This window comes from Zonotrichia albicollis, chromosome 1 (genome assembly GCF_047830755.1).
Source record: "Zonotrichia albicollis isolate bZonAlb1 chromosome 1, bZonAlb1.hap1, whole genome shotgun sequence".
Classification (NCBI taxonomy): Eukaryota; Metazoa; Chordata; class Aves; order Passeriformes; family Passerellidae; genus Zonotrichia; species Zonotrichia albicollis.
The window spans coordinates 89382083-89407211 of record NC_133819.1 but is presented as its reverse complement, the minus strand read 5'-3'; the positions used below and the strand labels follow the sequence as shown (position 1 = coordinate 89407211).

The window sequence follows — 25129 nt, the reverse complement described above, 5'->3', positions numbered from 1 at the left end:
AATAGAGGGGAGGGATAACCTCAATTAATGCGGCTCAGGATACCATTAACCTCCTTTGCCATGAGGTGATCAGCTTGCTGTCCACTGGGACACACAGACCCTTTTCTAACAAAGCTGCTTTCCAGCCAGTCAGGCCCTGACCAATTCTGCTGCCTGGGTTTGTTCCTAACCAAATGCAGGATTTTGCATTTCTCTTTATTGAGCTTCATTAATTTCTCTTTATAACTCTCCAGCTTGTTTAGATCCCTCTGGTTGGCTGCGCAATCATTAGTTGTGTCATCTGGAAATTTGTTGACTGTGCATGCTGCACCATTGTCCAAGTCATTAATAAAGTTTTTCAATGGCAAAGGACTCAGTATCAACACCTGGGGTGGACTTAGTGCTATTGATCACTACTCTCTAGGCCTGGAAGTTAGGCCATTTTTCAGTTCCACTTCATTGTAAATTTATCTAACCTATACTTCATCAGATGGTCTGTGAGGATTTTATGGGAGAGAGTGTCAAAAAATAATAAAGTCAAGATAAATATCATCTGCTGTTCTTCCCTCATTTGCCACACTGGTCATCTCATTGAAGAAGGCTTTGAGGTTGGTTAAGCCTGTTTCACTCTTTGTAAATCTTTGATGACTATTCCTGATCACCTTCTTGTCCTTCATGTATGAAAATGATTTCTGTACTCATTTGCTTTATCACCTTTGCTGAGGCAGAGGTAAGGCTGACCACCTGTAATTCCTTGAATCTTCCTTCTTGCCCTTCTTGAGAATAGGAATGACATTTGCTTTCCTCCAGTCCCAGTCTTTAGGAAATTGTCTCAATCACCATGGTCTTTCAAGGATTATCAGGATTTGCCTTGCAAGCAATAGCAAGCAGCTACATTGGCACTTCTGGGAGCATCCCATCAGGGCCCATGAAGTTGTTTATGCCCAGTTTATTTTCTGTAAGATGATCCTGTACCACTGATGGTATGTTGTCCTTGGACTAGGCTTTTCCTCTGAGCTGAGGGCCTGGGATTCCCAAAGGAAGGCTTACCAGTAAAAAATGGGTAATGGAAGATGTTGAGACCTTTACCCATTTCTGTGTCCTTGATCAATGAGAATTCTGCTTGTAGAAATGCTTCTTGTTACCAGTTACATTCCTTACCAAATTCCTGGTTGCGTCCATGCATGTTTGAACCATGGCTCTGTGTTCCTCCTGGGTCACCTGGTCCTGTTTTTACCTTTCTACTTCTTGTGCTTTAGTTTAGTGGGGAGCTCCTTGTTCATCCATGAAAGTCTGCTGCCTTAACTATGTTTCCTGCTTGCTGGGATGGACCACTTTTGAGCTTGAAGAAGGTAATCCTTGAAACCTGATTTTTGTACCTGAAGTTGAATTTTTCTTGTAAGGTTAAACCCTAATTTTTGCAATCACTAATCCAGCATTTCTGAAAAGCTGGACAAGGACATCAGCAACTGGGTAATAACAGGCATTTGGGTATGTAGACTATGTATCTTTCAGGAATAATTGAAATTGCTACCAAAATTTCTCATTTATTTCCATGAGCACAGAATCAGGAAGTGGATTATTCTTGTGGTTCATGAGATCATTGTACCATTCAGAGAAGAATCAATCTATGCTACACCTGTGGGAATGGTAGCAAGGGAAGAAGATGAAGCCTGTAAGCTCTTTATGGGCGTAGTAAAAAATTATCATTTAAACTAATCTTAACTATTTAGAGTTTAGCCCTTCCTGAAAAAGCTATCAAGGATTTAATAGAAAATAAAAGCTTTTCTATTGCATTTGTAACCATACACTAGTAATTAGAAGACAAAAATGAACTTGATATGGAATCCCATATGAAAGCCTGAAATGCCTCCCTCTAAAAAGGAAAAATTTTCTCTTAAGCTATCTGGACTTTCACAGTAACTGCAGGGTAGCCAAAGAGACTTTACTTTGCTAGGTTTTTATGTAAGTAGTCTCTTATAGGCATATAGTTATTAATGATGTTTAATTAGTTACTGCCAGGATCGGGGTCCTAACAAAGTTTTTATTTTCAAGCAATTTAAGAGGCTAGTGCTGATGCAGTCATTTCTTTAAGCAGAATATCTTCATTTTAGAGCAAACTGATAGAAACCTTATCTGCAATACACCCCTGTTTTTCCATCAAACTTAAAATTTCTTATGTACATCTACATAAATATGCTTATGTCCCTTTTCCAAATTCTTTTTCTAAAAAGTGTTTCTCTAACAGAAGCCCAGCAGTTCTTCACAAAACAAGTGCTTTCATCTGTTATTGGTCTTTAGTGTTTCCCTCAGCAAAAAAAAAAATACTCAGAGATATGTTTTATGTATTGGTTCTTAGCAAGAAGTGGTTTAGATCAATGGTAATTTTGAATTGTCAAGGTACCAAAGAGAAGCATAGCTATGGCATTTTAGTCGATGGCTTTTCTGTGTTCTATTAATATTAGGAAGTGAACTTCATGGGATGTTTTTTCTTTTTGATGGAACAGCAGTTCCTAGCAAACAAGCAAGTTCAGCAATATATATTTTGTTCTCTCTCTGTATCATCTGTGTGTTTGCCACTTTGGCATATTTAGTGAGTTACACAAACTAAAAGAGCATTCAGTAATTTAAAAAATATTATTAAATCATTTATCTCTGGAGTTTTAAGCAGAATTCTTTGTCATCTCCAAAAAGATAATGCTTTAAAGTTAGTTAAAGTTTTGGGCTGAAAACTCGAATACCTGGTTTCATGTTAATAAATACAATTGTGATTTACATAGTGTCAAATTTCAGCAGTTGCGATTACAAATACAAATTTTGAGGAGGATTAATAAAATGGGAGGAAAGTTGTGGAAGTTTACAGAGCAGAGGGCATTTTCTGCAAGGCTCTGGAGCCAGGAATCCCTGTAGCTTGTATTTTTCTGCCTCACGGTGGGAACTGAGTAATGGAGTCGTTCACCCAAAGCTGGAAGATGGGATCAATGCCATCCAGGGAGAGCCCCCTCTGGGGACTACAATGGCATCAGAAGGCAGCTCTTCAGCCATTTCACACATGGGAGGAGGTGAGGGGCTTTCCTTCAGAGATGCCCACCACACGACATGGCATTCATGTTGAGCTGTGGGTGGGAGGAGTTGAGCCTAATTGATCAGTAGCTGTTGACCTGGCATGTTCCATATATAGGCATAACACCATTTGGTACTTAATTGTGGTCTAGCATCAAACAGCTCCCTTGAACTGCAGATCTGAGGCACAGCTCAAAGAATAATTCCATTTGCTGCGACAAGCCAGAGACTGGCTGACAGAACGAGTAGTATTAGCGAGGGTGGAGACTGCCAGCATCAATAATGATTATATGTGCTGCTTCTGCCTGTGATGAGCTGCCAGCTTGTAAATGCTGAACAATTGAGTGACCTTGGACAAACCGGTCCCAATAATGATACAGCGTTTGTTTTAATATGAAAGTGACAAGAAGGAAAAGATCACAGTGTGTCTCTCTTTCATGCAATCCCTCATCTCCAAAATGGATGCATCTCATGTGAGTTTAATAATTTGTTTCATATGCAAAGCCTCTTTCTCTGGTATTAAGATCTTCATTTCAAAGCTTAGGAAATTTAAAGACGACTGGAAGCTGGAGTCAGGAAAGGAAGATAGTTCTTATACCTGCAGTGGCTGTCACCTGCTTAGAGATAATAAAAATACTTTCTGAGAGTTAAACCTGTGCTTTCTCTCAGCTTAGGTACCAGCAAGATTTCTGTCTTTGGGAGCAGTGGCAGCCTGTCCCCTTGCAGGGATGAGGCCTGGCCATGGCTGTCCTGAGGCACTGCATGTTGTTGCCCCTGGCCCATGTGTGGGAAGAGGCGTGGGATGAAAGTGGCTGCCTTGGCACAGCATGCCCCCAGTGCTGGCATGCCTGGCCTGAGCATCCAGAGAGCTCAGTGGGGCCCCATGCCACAAGTGGGCTCTCCCTCCTGCCCCATCCTTCTCCTGGTACCTCCTCTGAAGGCTTGGCAGCCCCTCAGCAGGCTGGGAGTTGGTGTTCTCCAAAAGGATCTCCATGGCTTTCTTTGGCATCCTCTGCCAAGTGCTGCCTCCTGAGAGGGGGGGAGCTGTTCTCCTGGGAGCTGGGCACCCCAGGGCTCTGTGCACCTTCAATACCCCCAGGACCAGGGTGCCAGTCCTGCAGTGTCATGGTGGTCTCTGGGCATCTCCAAGCCCTGGCAGCAGATCCCAGGCCCTGCTCCTAGCATAGGTGTCCTGTGGCAACAGGTTCTGGTGAAATTCATTCTTTTCTTTAATGATTTAGAAGAGTTGGAGGTGAGTGAAAAGGGGAGCGTGGAAATAAAAAGGGTGTAAAATAGAGCCTGAGAATCTTATAAATAGGAATTTTTAAATTGAGGGTATTGATAGCAATTCATTAATTGAATAACATCATAGGCATTTAAAAGCAATATATTTTTATGCTGTGTTAAGTGGTTTTAAAGATATATTTTGCTGTTCTTTTCATAAATTAGTCTTGATAATATCTTCCTGTTCATGGAAGCAGAAATTCTCAAAATCTGTCTCTTGGCATTTTGCCATTTTGTGGCGGTAATAGAGCATTCTCTTCTGATGGGAAGAGTTTTGAATAAATGTCGGCTCGACAAACAGCTGTGTGAAACAGACTGATCCAGCCTCTATCTTTGGGTCAAATACTCACTGTCTCTGCTGCAAACAAAATATAAAAACTAAAGAGATGAAGTCCAATGGGGTGCATTCAGTTAGCATGGAAGAATTTCAAAACATTTTGAAGGAGGGATCTGCATCTCAGCATCACAGAGGATATGGAAAGATGTTCTTGCTGGTTACTGCAGGAGAGCTTTACATCTGTGGAGGATCCTGTCAGCTTTAATAGGCTCTGAATACATTACTGACTAACCTGGCTTACAAGCAGCTGGCATTAAAGTGCTGATGCCCCTGACACCCTCCTTCATCTCTTCTGTGCCTGTAGATGAAGAGACAAAGTCTGCAGGAAAGTAATACCAGCATAGCCAAAAAGCCAAAAGAGCTGAGCAGTATAGCGATGTGTTTATTTTATCTGAGTATTTTCAGATAAAATTACAAACATATCACACGTACCCAGAATGTTATCCATAAAGAGTTGTGGAAATGAGGGGGAAAAAAGAACTGTATGAGATGTGGGAAACAAATTAATCCTTTGTAACAGAGCTCATCATATGTTATAAGAAAGTGTGGTATGACTTGAGTCAAAGCTTGGGAGTTTCAGAAGAAAATAAACACTACAGTTGCTGTCTCTGACTATTGAACAAAGCGAGCCTTCAAGGTTCAGCTTTTAGTCAGAAATAATCAACATGCTGTCTTGCTACCAACACTTCTTGTTATCTGCTCTGATAAAGAAGGATCTAAGTTTTTATATTAGATCACATACTGAACTTGACAGCATCATTCTGATAAAGAAAGAAAAAAGGGAAGAGCTGTAAGGAGTACGTTTGGCAGGACTCACGTTGTCAAGTCCTCAAAAAGAAAGGTTTTTATTTTTTTGATTGATTGATTGGTCTGACCTTATAGGTGAGTCAAGTCTCTGCAGCACCATAAAACTAATTTTTCTGACCCTTCAATTTATAGTACTTTCCTTTTTTCTTCTCTCTTCTGTGTCTAAGATAGGTGAAATGATTCAACACAGCTTCTACTGATCCTAAAAATTCTGTGATTCATCATGGATGACTTCAGGATGTTAATCAATTTATTTCTTGCATGATCAGATATAGAGAAGGAAAGAAGTGCTTGAGCCATCATTTCTTTACTTATCAATTTATTTATTTCTTCTCCAGCTTTACAAGGGGTATTTTAATCCTGTGAAACTTTTATCTTCCGATGGCATGTGAGAGAGTAGAACTGTCTGGGACATTAGAGAGTCTCTCTTTAGATCAAAATGTAGGCTTTTCTATCACTTCTCACCACTATGTGGAATTTTTTGTATCAGAATAACTAGGAAGAAATTAAGAAAAACGGACACAACGCAATATTGTTACAAAGACTTGAGAGCAAGAGATGTGTCACATAAGCTTCCTTGTACTCTGGAGAGTGTGGTTGTCAAAGTATGATGAGAAGACAAGAAAAAGGAAAATTGCTAATTGCTGTAAAAAACCTCCCAGGCCAGTTCCAAACTGCTGAAGTTTGAGCAGCTTGCTGAAGGGGGACTTGCAGTGTAGCTGTCACTGCTGCTTTGTCTCTCCTGGGAGTTTAAGGTCACTGCCTCCCATTGCCATAAAAGGCCAGCTCATCCTGCATCTTCTGACCTCCCTTCATAGTTTGTGTTGATGCCTTCTCCTTTGAGAAGGCTCTCTGGTGAGAGTTACAACAGGTATTATAATGAAAGGGGAAAGGGTTTAGAAGCCATATCACAGTCCAAGCTAATACTATGTGATAAATGCTTCATCTGATCCTGTTGTCACTTTTGGTCACCCTAGAATAAAGTAACACACTATAGTTGATGTCCTTGCAGTTGCCTTTTGGTCTCACCAATTTAGTGAAATTTCACTGTTGAAAATTTACTGCTCAGTAAATTCAAACCATTTATAAGAAACATTGAAGATGTTCTTGAACTCTTAAAAATTATTGAGGAGTTTCATAGAAGAATACTACTGAGTACTAGTAAAAGATGTTGCAGATGGGAACCCACAAAATTGTGGGACTGTTATTGCTCTTGTGAAAGGAAACAGAGCTGAGTGTTTGCATATTGTTTCCCCTTTATCCTACCATATCCAAGAAGGCAGAAGGGTTTTGGAGAGGTAAATTAATATACCAACTCTGCATTTAATGCCAGCCACACTAATGTTTGGTATGTACAGCCTTTGAATGCATGCCATGCATTTAAATTTACACCTCTTAGTTATACAAGTTTTCCTGTTGGGTTTGCAGTCAAATGTTTGAACAGTTTGATTATTCACTCCACTTCTAATTGGTCTAAAATTTGCTGTTTGAATTAGGCATCTTCTCTCTCCTGCAAAGTACCTCAGCAGGGTGATGGAATTCTTGTAGGACTGTCACCTAGGTATGTAAGACTACCAGAGCTGTGGTGAGGCCAGAAAGGTTGAGTCAATAAAATATTAGAGAGTTTGGGTCAAGAGAAGTATAAGAAGCTTGGGCAGCCTGAGACAGCCATTCTGATTTGTTCATTTCAGATAAGAATATGTGTTGCACTTAATAAATGAAATAGACTAAATAATAATAATCTTTAATAGGTGTAAGTAATTTCAACTGCAAGCCAGGGCTTCTGACCGGTCAGCTAGAGGCTCCAAACCAAGACAGCGTTTTCTACAAGGGTGTCTTGTTTGCCACTGCAGCCATTCAAGTTATCTCATGTATTAAGCATCTTTCAAGAAGGAAAAAAAAAAAAAAAGAAAAATATGAACATATTTTATCAATTTTTGTCATTCAAGGCTAAGGTATGAAAAGAGATCCTTTGCTGTGAGTATGGCATTTGCATCTCTCGTGTTGTGCCGCACCTCTGTGTGACCAAAGGTCGTGGAGCTAAGTGTGTGCCAACTTTCTTTGCCAACAGTACTAACCCTCAGTGCCTGTGAGGCGTAATGGCCATACACAATGTGAGTAATTTCTGAGGGCTTTCTTTTCATGGTGCTTTAAATAAGAAGTTCTTTTTGTGGTCATTTACAATAGCAAGACTGCACTTGGTGGGGCAAGAATGAAAAGGAAAGTAATAAGGATTATCTGTGTCCTTCTTTCCTTCAATTGATTGTCTCCTGAATATTTCCATTTACAAATAAAGGCATTGTAGATGTCTTTGTAAAATAGGCTGCATAAAAGAAAGAAATGCATGGTAGGTAATACTGAATAACAAAAAAAAAAAAGCCACAAGAAGAACTGTTGTTTCTGTTGTTTTCCTTCATTTGCCCTGATAGTCTTCTTTAACATTGTAAAATCTGAATCTCATAGAACAGTCTGAAGAGCAGTAGCTACTATTAACACTTTGGTGGATCTAAGAAAAAGCATTCCAAAAACTGAGAGCTCCAAAGAAACCAGGGAAGTAAGATTTTTTTTTTTGTTGTTATGGGTAGTGACAAACTAGAGTGTGAAGCCCCTCGAGGGAAGACATAAGTGAATTTGGGCCCCTCCACATCTCATGAGTGTTTTAGCTTCATACCTACCTTGTAGGAAGGAAACCTTTGCTGTTTTGCCTTTTCCTTGTTACCTAAAAATGGAATTTTGTGAACAGTGCCTTGAACTGGACCTTCATTTCTAAAGCATTGCTGTTGTAAAAATACTTGAAACGGAAACAATGAGGAAAGTGGCTTTTTTCAAGCTATTTGTTTACAGCTTAACTGCAAAGTCCTTTGTTTGACAGAGCTGCCCAGCATCTACTCCTTTCCCCTTCCTTCTGCAGAGCTCATAATGTAATGGGTTGCCATGGGAAGAGGCCAGGGCTTCCTCAGTGCATGCTGCCTTGCTTTTTTTCCCTGTCAGGGGTTCCCTCTGTGTTGGCAGCACTCATCCTTCGCTGGTGCCTTGCTCGCATCAGTGTTTTCTTTTAACTTGCCCAAGTCTCTCTTCAGAGGCAGTTCCCGAGGTCACCGTGGAGCTTGATTTACAGCAAGTGGTGCACGTAGGAATTGCTCATGTCTTCAATACTTCAACTCTTCTAAACTGAATCTGAAGTACGGATTTTGACTGATTTATGGCTCTACAGCCTATTGAAGCTGATATAAGGCCAAGAGATTTTTTTTGTTTCACAAGCACACTACCTACAGTCTTTATAACTAAGCAAAAACTGCAATAAATTACTTTATAATATCAACATTTTCTACCTTAGATTTCTCTTCTAGTCTTCTGTTTAGTAGATCTGCTCATTGAACTTACAATTGAGTAAAATACCTATTCCATGCTTGCAAAATTACAAATGTTCAGTTTTGATCCAGTACACTTCCTTATTGCTAATCAGCCCCTTGACAGAGACCACTCAATCTTCTAGATACAGTGGGTTTCAGAAGCTCAGAGGAATGAACAGTGTAATAAAAACCTCCCAACAGTTGATTTATGTCAGCCAACACTGCAGGACATTCTGCTTATAAAAAAACCTGGTGCTGTTTTACAGAGCAATTCCTGAGCATCCCCCAGCAATGGCTATACTGTAAGAAGTACTGGCATTTCGCTTTTATTGCATGAACTCTTGAGAAGTGAGTCTGGAACTATCATTGCTGAAACCTGTGTGTTGAGAGTGCATAACACTGTGCCAAAGTAGCCACTTTTTGCTCTCAGTTTTTCCTTTCGCTATCTGTGGAATGTTTTGTGTGTTCACAAACTCAGCAATGAACTTGAAGAGGTCTGTGCCTGCCACGTGCGGTCAGAAAAGACAGCTGCAGGAGGGAAGGTGTGTTGGTGGGTCACCTTTTGGTCCTCAAAAGAACAGTGACTGATGTAAAGCAGGCTTCATGCTGTGACCTCAGGGCAGGTTATATGTAAACTATAGGTTTCTCTTGTGGTGTTAGTATAGATAATTGTTAAAACAACATTAGCCTGGTCAGAAAGCCTAGGAGAAGACCTGGTGGGATTCAGTTTAGCATGAGGGTCCAGAATTCAGAGCACCTCTTAATGAATTTTTATTATTCATTTTATTTGCTTTATTACCATTGTTTCACTAATGACACCCTTCCTTCCATGGTAATTATTATTATTATTGCTATTATTACAGTACCAGCAGAGACCTGGTCTGAGAATGCAAAACAAATAGCAAAGCATCCTTTAAGGCTATTAAAAAATATTAATAACAATAAATAAAAAATTTCACTAAGAAAAATATTATTATTTTCAGAAAAAAATGATAGTAATTATTTTACTAATTTCCTGTATTCGTGAATTTTACAAATTGAGAATAAGGAAATACAGTGATTTTTTTTCTTGTTCCATCACTATTCAGCATCATGCTTTAAGATTTGTTCTCTGGAAACTTTTCTTTCAGTGTATTGTGATTCTTATAATTAAACAAACTTGTGGTATTTTCTGTTTCGTTGTGATGGGAAAGTTCTGTGGAGCCTTAGAAAGAGCAGGATAAAAAGGCTGCACAAAAGCAGGGATGGAGCCTCCCTCTACTTCATATATTGGCAGGAAAAGCCTTGGGTCATAGATTGTCGGAGAAAAAGAGGAAAGGCATCCAACCAAAATTACAAGTACAGTAAAAGCTGTGCAGAAATCAATATGCTGCAGTGAACACTAAAGTATTTCACTAACAGAGAGATTCCAAAAATGTTATGTTAAATGTTTTGCTAATACAAAACCTGTAGGAAGGTAGAGTCAAACCAAGGGGTACTGAGGTGTGAGTTCTGGGCACAATGTTGGCCATTCTTCTTCACCTAATGCAGGCAGGGTGAGCTTTGAAGCAGAACTGATCTATATCCTAGCAAGGCTTTAGATTAGGATCTGTCATCTTAGGAAGGAAAAGAAGGAAGCTGTCAGGGTTTTCAGAATATTTCAAAGGGTTCTCTTGATGCCAAGGGAAAAATTTCCTCCCACAACTCCCACCCCCCAATATTTGGATTTTTCTTTATATTCAGTCTATTTTTGGTGCAAGTTTTTTGTATCCATTGGTCTGCACCTCCCCTCAGGGGAAAACGAAAACAAACTACTCACAAAACTGTGAAGATGTTAGAAAATCATGATACTATCAAATAGTAGGTGTCTGGGTCTTATAGGAAAGTTATTTTTTGGAAGAATTCGACTTTACTGCAGATCTGATTATAGTATCAGTTTAGCTGAGCAGATGACAAAGATTCTCCTCCAGCTATCTTGCAGTGATTAGAAAGTTGCTCCTGACTTGAATAAGTAAGTTAAAAATTAATAAATAATTGTTGATGCAAAATCAGGGTCAAATCAGTCTTATTGCCTTGAAAACATAAGACTTACTGCCTCATCTCACATTTTCTAAATTCCCTTTATATAGCTGTGCGACAAAGAAAGAGCTTTATGCTCTGCCTTGTATTAGCAGACTAATTGTGGAGAGTTAAAAATTCCAGGGAACAAGCAGCAGTTAAGCTTCCCCATGCTGACTTCAAGGAATTGTGTACAGCAGGCTCCATTAAACAAAGGACAGAGACATTTCATAATAAAGAAGAAAACAGGCCTGGATGTAACATTCAGGTTTCTAACAGCTGCCAGGAGAATTCATGTGCTTTTATAGTACAAGCTTCTCTTGCATTTTGTCCTTAAGATGACAGAATCATATGCAGAAGTTATTCTGCTGGACTGAGAAAAACCTTGGGAGATAAAGGCTTTAGAGGTAAAATGTGAGTATCACATAAATACATACTTTTAGGGGTGATTCTGCTGTTCTCACAGAAATCTCTGTGGGCTCATGTCATCCAGCACTCTGGAGGTACAGTAGGAATGCTGCTTCCATGAGGTGTGCAAGGCACTCTGCCTTTTTGAGAGAGGCTCCCCAGTCATCTTTTATGTTGCTGGTTTTATGGTTTGAAAAGTAATCTTGAAATTATTACCTCTGCTGAGAGTAAGGCATGGCCACATGGAAGGAAAGAAAGGATGAACAGAAATACCCTCAAACAGTAAATTAAATGTATCTTACATTTTTAAGCTTACTTGAATTCTTAGATAGCTATTAGTCTAAGAAGCAGTTAACTGAAATTTAATTGTACCTGTAATTAAAATATTTATACTAGAATTGGGTCAGGCAGCTGGCATGTACAACTTCCCTGCTTTCATGCAACTCCCAAAATGTTTTTCTTTTAAAGGCAAAATATTCCTCATTATGTTGTTTGGAAATGAGGAGCTGCTTCTTTCAGAATGCACTGCTCATTTCATTTAGAACAGAGACTTCGAACTCCCCTCACTGTGTGAAAACAGAGCTTGAATTAGCTGCTCTAAAGAAGTGGGAGATGGGGCATCAAAGAGCCTTCTGTTCATTAAGATAAACACTGAATATGTGTTTCATGTTTGGTTTCAGTATAACATTCTGAATAGAGGATTAAGCAGTTGCTTCCCACAGTCTTAACTATTGAGATGGTGTGGGAGAAGGAGGAGAATAAAAGGATTTAGGCTATTATGCAAAGAATTAGTGTTGAGAGAGTAAAAGGTCCCCCTATTACCCATTGAATTCTGCATGGATTTAGCTGTGTTGAGAGTGTAACACAGCTCTCTATGTTGGACACACAGAAAGTACATAATTAGGTTTCAGGAGTCCAGCTAAAGTTTCAATCTGGACACTGATCTTGTGATATGGATTCTTGCCAGTTGATTATGTACTTTCAAAACATATTATGTAGTTTTCAGGAAAAAAATCCACATTGTTTCATAACCAAAGTTTTCTTTTTATGTAATTCTTTTTGTTACCTCTTAACTTTAGAAATAAGCCTGCGTTATTTTTTTTTTTGAGGTACCAATGACAACTGGGGACACAGATTTTACTCTTCTTGCTCTCAAATGCAGTCACATTAGCTGCAGAAACATTCATGATCCACCCCACTTTGTGTTCCCCAAAATAATTTTTATTACACTTGTTTTATAGATCAAGTTGATTGAACTGGTCATGTGAGTCAGAGTGAGAGAGGAGTTTGCAATCTGTCCATGCCTTGTGCCTTTTCTGTGAGTGTGGATGATAGATTTTTTTATTAATTGGAGGGTAAGCCATTTACAGTGGTTTATTTTGAATTAAATGAATGAGATTTTGGTAACAGTTATGACCAATATTTCAGTTTTTTACATCAGAGGAGCTTTTTTCTGTTGGCATCAAGGAAGTGTTAATGTATTAATTGTAATGTTCAAGTTCCGAGTGGTTTTTCTACCCCTAGTTCTGTTTTAAAAACTGTTTAGTTTTTTAATTCAGTTTGATTCTGTTAGACAACCCATAAGGAAATTTTCATATCTTGAGATTTTTTTAAATATATATATATTTTGTTTACTTCAATGTAACTGATGAGAAATTACATACCTTTTTCATATTTTTTTTCCTTTAGGCATCTGTTACTCCTCACTCTGGGAAACAGCCAGTAGCTAGATTTGGTCTTTCTTAGTGCAACTACTCTCATAATTTAAGGGAAAAAACTCACCAGGAGTGAGCATATTTAATTTAGATTTTTATTTTTTATAAATGTAGAAGCTCTACCAAGCTGATTGATTATATTTTCTTCTCTTCATTTTCTTTTCTTGTATTCTATTTTTAACATTTCAGGGTTGCACTTTGGGGGCAGGGAGTTGGAATGTCTTAAGAATATTTCATCTTTGCAGCATTTTATTTAAAACAGGAGTGCTAAAGAATAGCAGTGGTTAGAATACATTGTTTAATGTGGTTTTAAGCTGAAACTCTCAAATTCACCAAAAATTAGCAAGTTCATCCTCAAGAGGTTTTTTAGTGGGAAGAATAACACTAAATAGGTGACAGACCTCAGTCAGAGACCTCCAGTCCTATGCAGAAAAGAACACCAAAAAAACCTCAGAAATTAATCCTAATGTACACTTCTTGAAGGAAGTGAAGGAAAGACTCCAAATGTTTGACAGGATTTCCAGGTTCCATGGCTTCATTAGCACATTGACTCACTGGTCCTGCATGGTGATCTGCCTCATTTGGGATTCAGCAGAAGGTGGTACATCATGGTTTCACTCCCTGCTGATTGGTTTGCTGAGATTTCAGCTCATTATTTCTCTGCCTTGCATCTATCTATTAGGTGATGCTGACAGATAGTGAATCACATTGATCTTTCTCTTATCCAAACATATATGTGAGCTTGGATTTACTGGAGTGATAGAAAATTCGTCCCCCTTAAACCTCAATTTCTGTAGCTTTTTCACACAGAGTTAGAACAATAACTGAATTTGTTTTATATCTCTCATCTTCCTTATCTCCAGTATTTAGCTTCTCATAATAAGAGAGACAAAAAATGTATTTGAATGCAGATCACAGAGGTTTCTGAGTACAGCCTGAAAACCTTAAGCACCAGATCTTTCATTCTAGAGGCTCCTTTCCAGTCTCTGTTTTATCTTAGTCTATTTATTCAAAATCTTCAAAATCTTTTATAGGTGTTGATATATGCTTATTTGTCTACAACTCTTTCAGGAAGAGCTAACATTTGAACGTTTGGGCTGCTGAAATCCTGGTTCTTTCGGAAAGGAGATAATATGCCATTATATGTGTGCCATTATGTAATGCAAAACCAGGTCCATGCTAACTCAGAATCATTCTTTTCTGAATATTTATTGGACATCTGTATATCTCAGACTTATCTGATTAGATAAAATTCCACTGGAAAAAAAAATATCTTACTCTATTTTGCACAGAATAAGCAGCTAACAAGACAGAGGTTATGCAAATACAAGATGTTATCAGCAAGCAAGACAAGCAGTGGATTTCCTACACCATGATAACACATGCACACAGTTTGTACCCTCTTGTAAGTGTGGCATAACTTCTCCTTCTGTTAAATATGACTTAACTGTCCCACAGTCTCTGTGGAAAGGCATATGCATACATGCAATTCCTGTGGAAGCGCTGACACTATAAATTTATCTGTGGGTTATTCAGTGGAGTGGCACTCTGAATGTTCCATACTTGAACAGTATTATTTTCCATAAAAATACCCAGTCTGAGGTATAATTTGGTAGGTCTGAGATGGTGCTGACCTATCAGAATGCCGTAGTGTGCAAATGTACATCAGCAATATGAGGTGTACCAACATCTCCACAGGTTTGCTAGAATACTTTGGCAAGGAGGTTTGTACACAAAAGCAAGTAGAAGCTTGCTCTGTCACTCTCTTCTGCTCAAAAAGTTTACCACGAAGTTCCTGATGAGTGCAGGTTGTGGTCTGTGAGCATTCTCTGTACTGAATGTGTTCCTACACAAATTACACACATAAATACTGTGGATGGTATTAGATAGACTTCATCTAAAGTAATTTAGACGTGGGATTAATTCTGATCCAAATTACAGAATGCATAAATTGTTCATAATTTAAAAAAAAATTTTAGAAGCAACTAGAGGCAATTCCCCTTAATGAAATAATGCAGATGTAGGGAATAAAAACACTAAACTGAGAAAAATTCAGGGCACTTGAGTCTTTCCTAGCACCTTCTTGAGGTGAAGTATCAATGATTTTTCTGAATTGTAAGTCTTACAAAAGGCTTATAATGTGTTACTACTTTTATTCTCAAACAGAGATTTGTTCTGGCTTTTATTTTCTCTTCCTTACATACTTACTCCTAGAAGGGAGATGAGGTAAGCACTTTATTTATATAATACACAGTACAGATAATTTTGTTGAACAAAATAAAAATAAATCACAGCTATTTTCTGAATAGATCCCTTTTTCTGTCAGAATAAATTTCAGATTGTTGGCAGTTTTTCCACAAGGTTTTCTGTGACATCAGGCCTAATTACCACCTATTCTGCTACTTAAAAATATGGGACCCTGGCAACACAGCTTCCTTTGTCCAATCACACGGCAGAAAGGCAACTGCAGGCTATTGCATTTGGATTTGTCAGAATAAATAATTAAAAGACTCATCAGCTTTTCGCTAATGAACAAGGAAATGTGATTAAGAAACTTTAAAAGAAAATAGCTGAAAACAATATAGAAATGATAGCAAGGATGATTGCTGTGAATGAGTGAATGAAATTTCTGAATAAGTGATTTCTTCAACCAGGCACAAGGACAGTAGTTTAATCTTCTATTAAAAGATTCCTGTCAGTTTGGAAAAGCTCTGAATCAGGAGATTAGACACATCTCAGAAGCTGACAAGGCAGTCACTTCTCTTAAGGCAGCTACTTTCTGGAAAATGCTCAGAAATAACTTTGTGTGTGTGTGTGGTTTTGGTTTCCTTTTTTGCTGTTTCAAGACTCTTAACTTCTACCCAGCAATGACTAGGACATTTCTGACTAGTCAATCCTTATTCTCAGAGACTCTAAAAATACAAATCATCTTTCAGACCAAAATGTTCTAGAGATGCTTACCAAGTTCACTGTGGTTAACATCTAGAAATTGCACTGATTCACTTCTGGCATGCTTCCTTGCAAGTGCTTTGCATGTTAGTGTCCAATTAAATATCTTATTCCTCTTTATTATTCTTCAGCACCAAAAAAATGTGTTTCTACCTTGTATCTAATCTGTTACTATGCTTTTAATATATGACCTCCCAGCTTATCTAAAGGAAATAGCACATAATAGAGAAACTCAAAAAAAAGCTAAATAACAGATGCTGCTGCAGTTCTTCTGCATGCCAGGAGAAATGTTACTTTTTTCCTTTATACACATTTATAAATTACATGGTCTTTTTATTAATAAAGGCAGAAAAGTCAACAAGATTATGAATTTTCAAGTGTGGAACTTTCCAGACACTCAGATATAAAAGTAATATGCACAGAAGTAAGTGTGAGATTCATAGTTACAAAGATTAATAAGAAAAGGTAAAATAAAATGTGAAACATGCTCACGAGCCTCAAATAGGATACTCAGCATTACAGAAAACACTCTGGGTCCAAAACCTGGAAAGAAAAATACTCTGCTACCTCAAGAGGTCTTTGCTGATTCTTTACCTGTTTTTATTCTTTCCACATGGTTTAGACCCACCATAGTGCAGTTCACAGTCTGCATAATGGAAGTTCCTTCAATAGGTGCATCTAGCAAAGACACAACCTCTCCTCAAAGAGCAGAGATTTTGGAGACCTTCATCTGTCAGGAATTCTCTGCAGATCTCTTTTCCAGACTGCACAGTGTAGCAAAAAAAAAAAAATTACTCTTTATGCTTTTCCCAAGCCAAGAATTCACACTGCCCTCTTTCTTCTACATAAAGAAGTCTTGGAAGAATAATTCTTCATTATTCCAGTAAATTCCTTGTAAAAGGACTTTTTTTTTTTATTTTGTCATTACATTTAGAATTTTATTATTTTTATCTCAGACATAACAGGTTGTTTTCTGTGCGGTGTTCCCATGATTTCCAGACTTAGGTCTGGAGAAAAACTTGTTTTTCAATTAATTTGCACCAGAACATCTTAGTTTTAAGTATAGACTGGAAGTATAAATCTTGTCATTCCTGTAAACAATTTGAGTGAAACTTTAGCTTTCTACAGTAGATTAACTATAGATAAGTCCTTGGTGCAACACCACTTCTAAAACTTCTACATGAAGAAAGAAAGATTTGAAAATTGTATATGCATTTGAAGAAACACAGAACTATCAATTTTGTGCTAATTACCTCACACCACGCCATTCTGAAAAATAATCCTTTTTTTTTACATTGCCATAAAAATATTGCACCTGATACATATGTGCACTTTTCTTTTGCAGGTGGAATGGAGAAAATAAAGCAGCATACCTTTGCATTAGCTCACTACACCTACACTGTGCTGTCTAACTTGAAATATGCCAATGGGGCTCCTGTAGTCCGTATTTACAGTGACACAGATTTCAGCAATCCTGATGCCCAAGGTCCAATCATCAATTTTAATGTTCTCGATGAAAATGGACAAGTGCTCGGCTTTTCACAGGTATGTTTTACTCTTGTCTTAACTTGAGTTTATGGTTGTACTTTCATTTAAGCATGCTCACAATGAATTCTTTGTTCTAAAATAAATTTTTTATTCACAGTACTCCTTTCTGAGGTTTTGGGTTTGTTTCTCCATAGCTCTGCACCACAAACACACACCATTTTTAAAGCTGCAGAAAAGAATCCAATAAATAGTGCTGGCACAATACAAAATACGTAATAGCCAGAGGCAATATCTTACAGATTTATTACTCCACAAGTAGGAAGTTTGGAAGTAGGCTGTTTTAACAGGATACATTGACTAGGCAGTTTGATATTTTGCTGGCTTCCTTCTCTAGAGTACTAAAAATTGGGAATTGAAGAGCAAGTCTGGAAAAGCTGATAAAGACTCTGCCTTGGAGCTTGGACATGCACGTGAAATTAGATCTCAGAATATTGCAGTCACAAATGAAAGAGGAGTTCTCTTTTCCCTTAATTTGTAACAATTACATTCTTGTAATATTCCTGAGCAACCATGGAATAAAGTTGAATGATCAGTGTAAAGAGTGAGATTCAAGCTCAAGAAATTCCTAAATGCTGTCTTTCTGAGCTGCTTTTTGTAGCCTTTATCCATCAAGAACAGCAAGTATCTTTAAGATGAAGCTTCATTAGGCTTTTCTCCCTTCAGCAGAGAGTGACCATAACTGTGTGCATGGCTGTGCACTGTGTAGGCAGTGGGTCACTCAGGGGACACTTGCTCATCAGCAGAAGGCAGAGAAACCACAGTGCTCTTGTTTTGCTTGCTGCTGCTTTTTTGTTTTTTGTTTGTTTTCCCTTGGCTTCCTGAAAGAATAAGACAATGAGGAGAACATGGAGACATGTCTACAAGACTACAGGAAGAGATCCATTTCTCACTAGGGAGAACAGAAGTGAAGCATTTGTTTTGTTGATGCAAGTGTGGAGTTTTACATTTTTGTAAGGCATTTACCTGATGAACATGGGATGGCCAAATATAGAGTACTCAATAAGTTCTTCTTCATACACATCTTTTTTAGCCAATGCTATCAAATAGCAGCAAATGTTCACCACATTTCATTTCAAAGCAGTCCACATTTTAGGAATTAATTAGTCATTTATCTAGCCTTCAATATTGTGTGACAATGTTCAGAAAAGATTGGAGATATTAACACAACTGGGTTTGTACAACTCCTCAAACACTTCAGTGTTGCTTATTTTTTTGATTAAAATCAAAACCTTTCTTCTGATTTCTTATTTTTACAACTTCTTAGTAAAATTGGTTGATCCATGTTTCACTTTTTAAAACTCAACCATATCCTCAAATTAAAAATTCTTTCATAGTCTTATGAATCCATTGTGCCTGTTTGCTACGGTGCCTGCTCATAAAAAGCTTCTTTATTAATCTGTATCATCTGGATTGTGCTGTTCACCAGATTCTGAAGATTTCTATCATATGTGGAATGAAGAGCTATAAAATTTTCAAATGCATCCTAGTCTCATCTGCAGTGCCTGTTAAAGTACTTTGTTTAATTAAAATAATGTGCAATTTAACGACTTTTAGAAATTATCAAGCACTACTTTTTCCAAAGCTATGACATGTGTAATATATATATATAATTGGCTTCTTTATGGAATGGAATTCTTTCATAGACACCTTATAGAAGTTATGGGGGAGAAAAAACATTTGCTGCTTCTTTTTTATGATTACAAAGAAAATACATACAACAGAAAGTAAGCTTCATCAAACTGACTATGTAATCTCTTTATACCTGCACACATGTCTAAATTTATATAGGTTTATTCAAATCAAAGTTAAATCCAATACTTTTATTAATTGTTTGGAAGTGAAATAATGGCCTCTAGTTTAGTGGTGTCTATGGGCTACACTGCATGTGGATTTACAGGGCAGTCTCCACATGCAATCCAGTGGAGTCAGCAGAACATGTTTTCTGGGAGCCTTCTGAAACTGTTTTGGGGAATTTTTGATGAAGGGAAAATTGGTTGTCATTTACCTACTATGAGTGGACATCAGTTAATGACTCGGGTTATCTTTGCATATTAAAAGAGAAAGAAAGGACCTAATGTCCTATTCCATTGTGGATGATATCCCATCTATAATGAATGACTTATAACCAGGCATCAAACCAATTCCATTTGCCTCTTTGACAGGCAATTGTTATGTGCCCATTGCCTATTGTAGGGCACAGTGTGACTAGGCATTAACATTTGGTAGCTTGAAAAGGACAATATGGCCAACTGAATCCAGAGAAAATATTGTGAGGAGGCTTGGAGCAGTTTATTTGGAACACTTGATATTGGCAAGAAAGACTTCATAAGTAGACACTGTCTTCAGAGGATACCAAGCTTACATTTAAGCCTCAAGATTTGCATAATTGGCATGATATTCAAAACTCTGAACTAAGCCCAAGATATTTAGCATGTGAAAGGCGTGTAGTGAAATACATTATGTGTAATACCACTGCTGAAAATGAGAACAGAGAAAAAATTACGTCTTCCATCTGTGTAGTAATGGGGAAAGTAGTTATTCTTACCTGCTCATATGGTTGAAATCCATTTGTCAGCGTTATCAGCTTAATTACCAGAGCCAACACGATTGTGCCAGTAAACACAAACACTCTTGAATTACATACATAGGGTCAATTGCACCAAGAGGGAACAGCCACAATCTCAGGTTCATCTTTGAGAAAAACCTTCATTGCAGCTCTGAAGAGCAAATGAAGGCATTTCATTAAAGTGAAAAACAAATAACCACATCATGATTGCATTCTCAGAAATGGTAACAATTTTTACAGCCTCCTGTCCCAATATAGATTATATAGAATATTTGAATGTTAAGAAGTGATAGGGTAGGAGTGAAATAACTATGGAAGTTGGTTGAATTGCTATTGCTTTTTCATTTAAATGTTTCTTTGTGACTGTTGAAGGGTAATACTGTTGTAGAATATTATACTTGGAATAAATTTGTGCTGTATACTATATATATCATTGGTTTAATTGACAGTTTAATTACTAGTTTAGAGTTTTTTGCTCCAAATGGTAATTAAAACAAATAAGAGGGACTTGTGGACCCCAAACAACAATAGTCACTCAGAAGCTTTGGTTTTAATTTAGATTTTTCATGAAACATTTCTTTATCTAGGAATTAAACTACTACCATTTTGAAATTTCCATAAACCTCTCATCTTTGAGCACTAAAACTGCATTAAATTTCCTCCTTTGAGCTGCACCACATACTTTCCATGAAAATTATTTCCTTCAGTAAAGCTGTCTCACAGACTACTGTTGGTAGTAATTTGTTCTTGAAATTACTTGGGAGGAGACCTGTATTCTTTTCACATAAGATGCCTGTCCTCTGCAGTAGCACCTCTGTCATTTTGTTTAATGTTTATTTGCACTGCAGCATCAAAAAGCCCCTGCTGTGATCAGGGGTTGAGTTATGATGAGTACTTGACAGGTCCAGGACATAAAGATGGCCTTTTTGCCAAATGGCTTCTTCATATATAGTTGTCTAGTCAAGAATGGATAATTCCCCAGCATTAGAGTTTTTGCTGCTAATGAAGTGTGGACGGATGACAGACTGGTAATTTGGAAAGGTGCGAAAGTGCAGGGATAGAGATGAAGGACCTCTGCAGGATAGAAGCAGAAGAGTCGACATTAAAGCAGCACACTGCCAATCTTCTGCCTCCTTGTGAGGCTACCAGAAAAAGAGAAGCAATCAGCCCTAGACTTTAAAGAGGGCTTGTGATGTAACAAAAGATGGTGCTACACATTTATATCTGGTGCTGAGCTAATGCAGCAAACTCTTTGCACAGAGAATCATCAGCTCATTCATTAACAATGAATATCTGCAGCTTTCAGCATATATGAATGTCATGTGTTCTGCCATCCCCAAGTCCTTTCCAGCCTCTTGAACACTGACAGCAATGACTCAGCTTCAGTTTGCATCCTTGCCATCTTCTTTTTTTCAGCAAAAACTTGCATAGGACTCTATGAAGTCCAACCTGATTTGAATGTCAAAGAAATGGAAACAGTCATAAGAGAACAACATAGATTTGAAACAACAATCATATACACAAAAAAGTGAATTTCTTATAAACTGGGTCCAAGTGCAAATGTCATATGTTCTCTTCACACTTGCAGATGTGAAGAAACATCACCATCTCTGCTCTGGGAGACCTTTTATGCTAATATAATTTATGAAATCTTCTCTTTGTTTTGATAGAGAGATGAGATCTGTGAAATTCTCGTTGTATATTCAGTAGATAATTTCAGAGTGATTTTATAATCTCTTCACATTTTATTCTGTAAAGTCAGTTTGGAAGCCAGAAGAAGGTAAAGAGGTGACAGATGGCCAGATGGAAGTTTACCTGAAATATTGGTTGAATTGTATGCACTGAGGAGCTCTTGCCCAGCCACGACTTTCAGTTCAGTGTTATTCTAGTAGTGAAAAATTCCTGTACCAAACTTTTTCTTTTTCCACTCTGATTTTCTGAGACAATATTTTTTTCCTCCTCCTGTGCGTAATAGAGCCAGTAATGGGCTTTAAAAAGTGAGCAAACCATCATGGCTGTCTTTTGAAAAATGATCATCATTTCACATTTCAGCTGTGGATTTCCAGCATCCATCCCTACTCTGCTTTTTCATCACTCCTTAGCTTGGAGCCTGAACCTAAAGCACAAGTAACTTGCTGTGATATGCTCACCTCCAAAAGTTCCCTTAGTGTACATATATGCTTGCCATGTCCCCTAAAGATCCTGTCGGGAAGGGAATGAGCATCAGTCCATTAGCAGTCTCAGCCTTCTTGCCTACCGCTTCACACTTGTGTGTGATAGACAAACTGCTATAACAGGAATAGCTGCCAGAGACAGAGAATGTAAACATTTTGGTTTGCCTAAGGAAGGCTCTTCTGCAGTGTTGCATATGAATGAGTTTTGCCTCTTGAGACTGAGAACCCTGCTCACATATATTATAATCAGTTTTGCCTAGGAGCATATATTAGCATGTCCTGGCTCACCCTCATCCATCCAGATAGAGTGAAGGGAGGTCTAGACTTTGAGTTGACTTTCTTCACCCACTTCTCAATTAAAAGGGAAAAAAATCAACATTTCTCAAGAGACAACTTCTAGTGTGCATCCCTTCAGTCTAAATCTATAAAACAGTTTGATGACCGCCTTCCTCCATCTCAGCCACCTTAAATTAATGTAAAGTAAGGATTGACTTAATGACCCACTGGGTTTTTCCTTTTCTCCCTTGCTTTCTATCATTCAGTAGTGAAGACCAGGGTCTTCCATTGGAATGTGTGGCGTCAAATCACTTACATCCAACCACTCACTGTACACAGCTAGCAGAAAGAGGCTACCCGTACTCTGGTAGCCTCTTTCTGCTAGCTGTGTATGTTAGGAGTATAATCTTTAGTTCCAGATCACAGAATACTCTGAGTTGGAAAGGACCTGCAAGGATCATCAAGTCCAACCCTAAGTAAATGGTCCATACAGGATAAAACCCACAACCTTGGTGTTATTAGCATCTTGCTTGAAGAAGGCAAAATCAGAATGAAGCTCCCCCAGTAAACAAAGTTTCATTTTCCTTTTAATCTCATTTTTCCTTCTGTATCCAAAGCATTCTATGTTAGTGAATTTTCTCATAAGCAGCTTAGCAGCCAAGCTAAATTCAACCCTGTGATTTGAGATGTAGAGGGAGAAAAATATACCTTAGAATTGCATGGTCATCTTTACTTTAACCTTTCTTATCAGAGGCAATTTGTTCTGGGACTTCATTAAAGCAAGAAACAAATAACCACACCATAATACACTCTCAGAGATGGCAGTAATTTTTGCATTTTACATACAGTACAACGTTCACTACTGCAAAATATTTCCTAGTATTTAAACTAAATTTCTCTCACTGCAGAATGACTCCATTATTACATGTATTGGGCAAAGAAAGAGACACCAGTTTGGGCAGAAAAGCAGAAATAGAGGATTTCAGAAATCCAAGACAGGGAAAGAATTGGAAAAGAAGCATGAAGCAGTGTTGTATGGGTGAGGTGTGACGAGGGAAGAGACAGAGCACTGTATGCAGGTAGAACTTATTCCATCTGCTTGTATTTGGACAGGTCTGCAAACAAAAGTAACACAGGACAAAGTGGTATGAGGCAGGATGGGAAATGCACAAAGATGTAGCTGCTCTAAGTAAATATCATGGTGATAGCCAGTTCTGGAAGTGCTTTCATACTGTAAGTACACTGCTTTGGTTTCACAACATTCTCTTTTTAAAGCTTCCTGTTCCTTTAGTAATATCTTAAGGAATTGTTCAGCTGGACTTAGATTAGGAACCAGAACCTGGCAACAGCCAGGTGAAATGCCCTCCCTCTGCTGTAGGCTTTCAGTGTCACCTTGAGGGATTCAATGCCTTATCTTCCCAATTTACACTCACCTCACAGGAGTGGAGAGAAAATATGTTAAATAATGTCAAATCTTCAGATATCAAGTGGCGGATGCATTTGTATATACACACAGCTGGTTCAATACATATTCATATCACTGTTTATCGTTACCTTATAAAAGGGACCAGGCAATACCTGAAGTGGGTTGAGTTCTTAAAGTAATTGCTGTTTGTGTCTTAGACAATATTTTTAGTTTTACTGGAAGATCATCTTGAGCCCACTGTACACATGGTGTACAGAATTAGAGCAATGGCAACATGTGAATTACAGGAGTGAGAAAAAAAATGGGCTAGAGCATTTCCCATGCACAGGAAGTTGATACCAAATCATTTGGATCAGACTGACCAGAGCCTGGTACTACTTGTCAGTACTTGTCTGGAAATTCATACCACATCCCTGCAGGAGAAAGTGGGCAGTGAGGGGGGAAATCTCCGACTACATTTAACCTATTTGAAATAAATCTTCATAGAAAGTTATTAATCAAGACATTTTTGTTGCTCTTTATATTTAGTCTTTTCAGTGTTTTTTCCCCATCTATTTCTTTTTACTTCCGTGTAAAACAATCATTCAGTTTTGTAAGTGCAGCATTTTTTCATCTGGGCCACAGAAAATGGAAATCCAGCAATTTTTAATTCCAGCTAAGAATGGCTTTGCAGAAATGGTCATATGACTCTGAGCTAGTTACACTAATGCTTTTAGAAGCATAACCACTCATTATATTAATTTTGATGACTCAGGGAAAGAAAAATGTTCTCTAACTTGCTTAATGGGGTTTTTGGCCATCTTCCCAACAGCTACCTAAAAATTGCTGAGTTGATTACTCACTATTGATTTTAGCTATGGATTTAGCCATTGATTTCAGGAAGCCAGGAATGGCAGATGGACCTGCACAATAGAATGCAAACAAGATTATAAGGACAAAAAGATTGTTGTGAAGATTCCTGTTGAACATATACTGATTTCCTTGGTTCCAGTTAGTTTCCAATTGTGTTGTGGATGTCTTGGACCAGGAAGATAGCAGCAATGCAGTAAACCACACTGGCATGTCAATAAATGGCACCTTGTTTCTTCAAACTGGCAAGAAATCATTACAATCTGGATCTTTGCTTTTGTGACGTGGCCCTGGGTGCTCAAAGACAACCCTTGCAAAAAGGAGCTCACAATATAGGAGGCAGCTTCATTGATTTAGG

General features: G+C 38.0%; 1 protein-coding gene across 3 annotated transcripts in view; it reads left to right on the top strand.

Annotated features, from left to right (window-relative positions):
- MOCOS (molybdenum cofactor sulfurase) overlaps window positions 1-25129 on the top strand; it is a 210396-nt gene that overhangs the window by 140317 nt on the left and 44950 nt on the right. For all 3 annotated transcript variants that reach the window (XM_074546568.1, XM_014264245.3, XM_026791008.2), the window contains exon 6: window positions 17278-17477. In XM_074546568.1, coding sequence (XP_074402669.1) covers window positions 17278-17477 — 200 coding nt within the window. The remainder of the gene's footprint in view (window positions 1-17277; window positions 17478-25129) is intronic.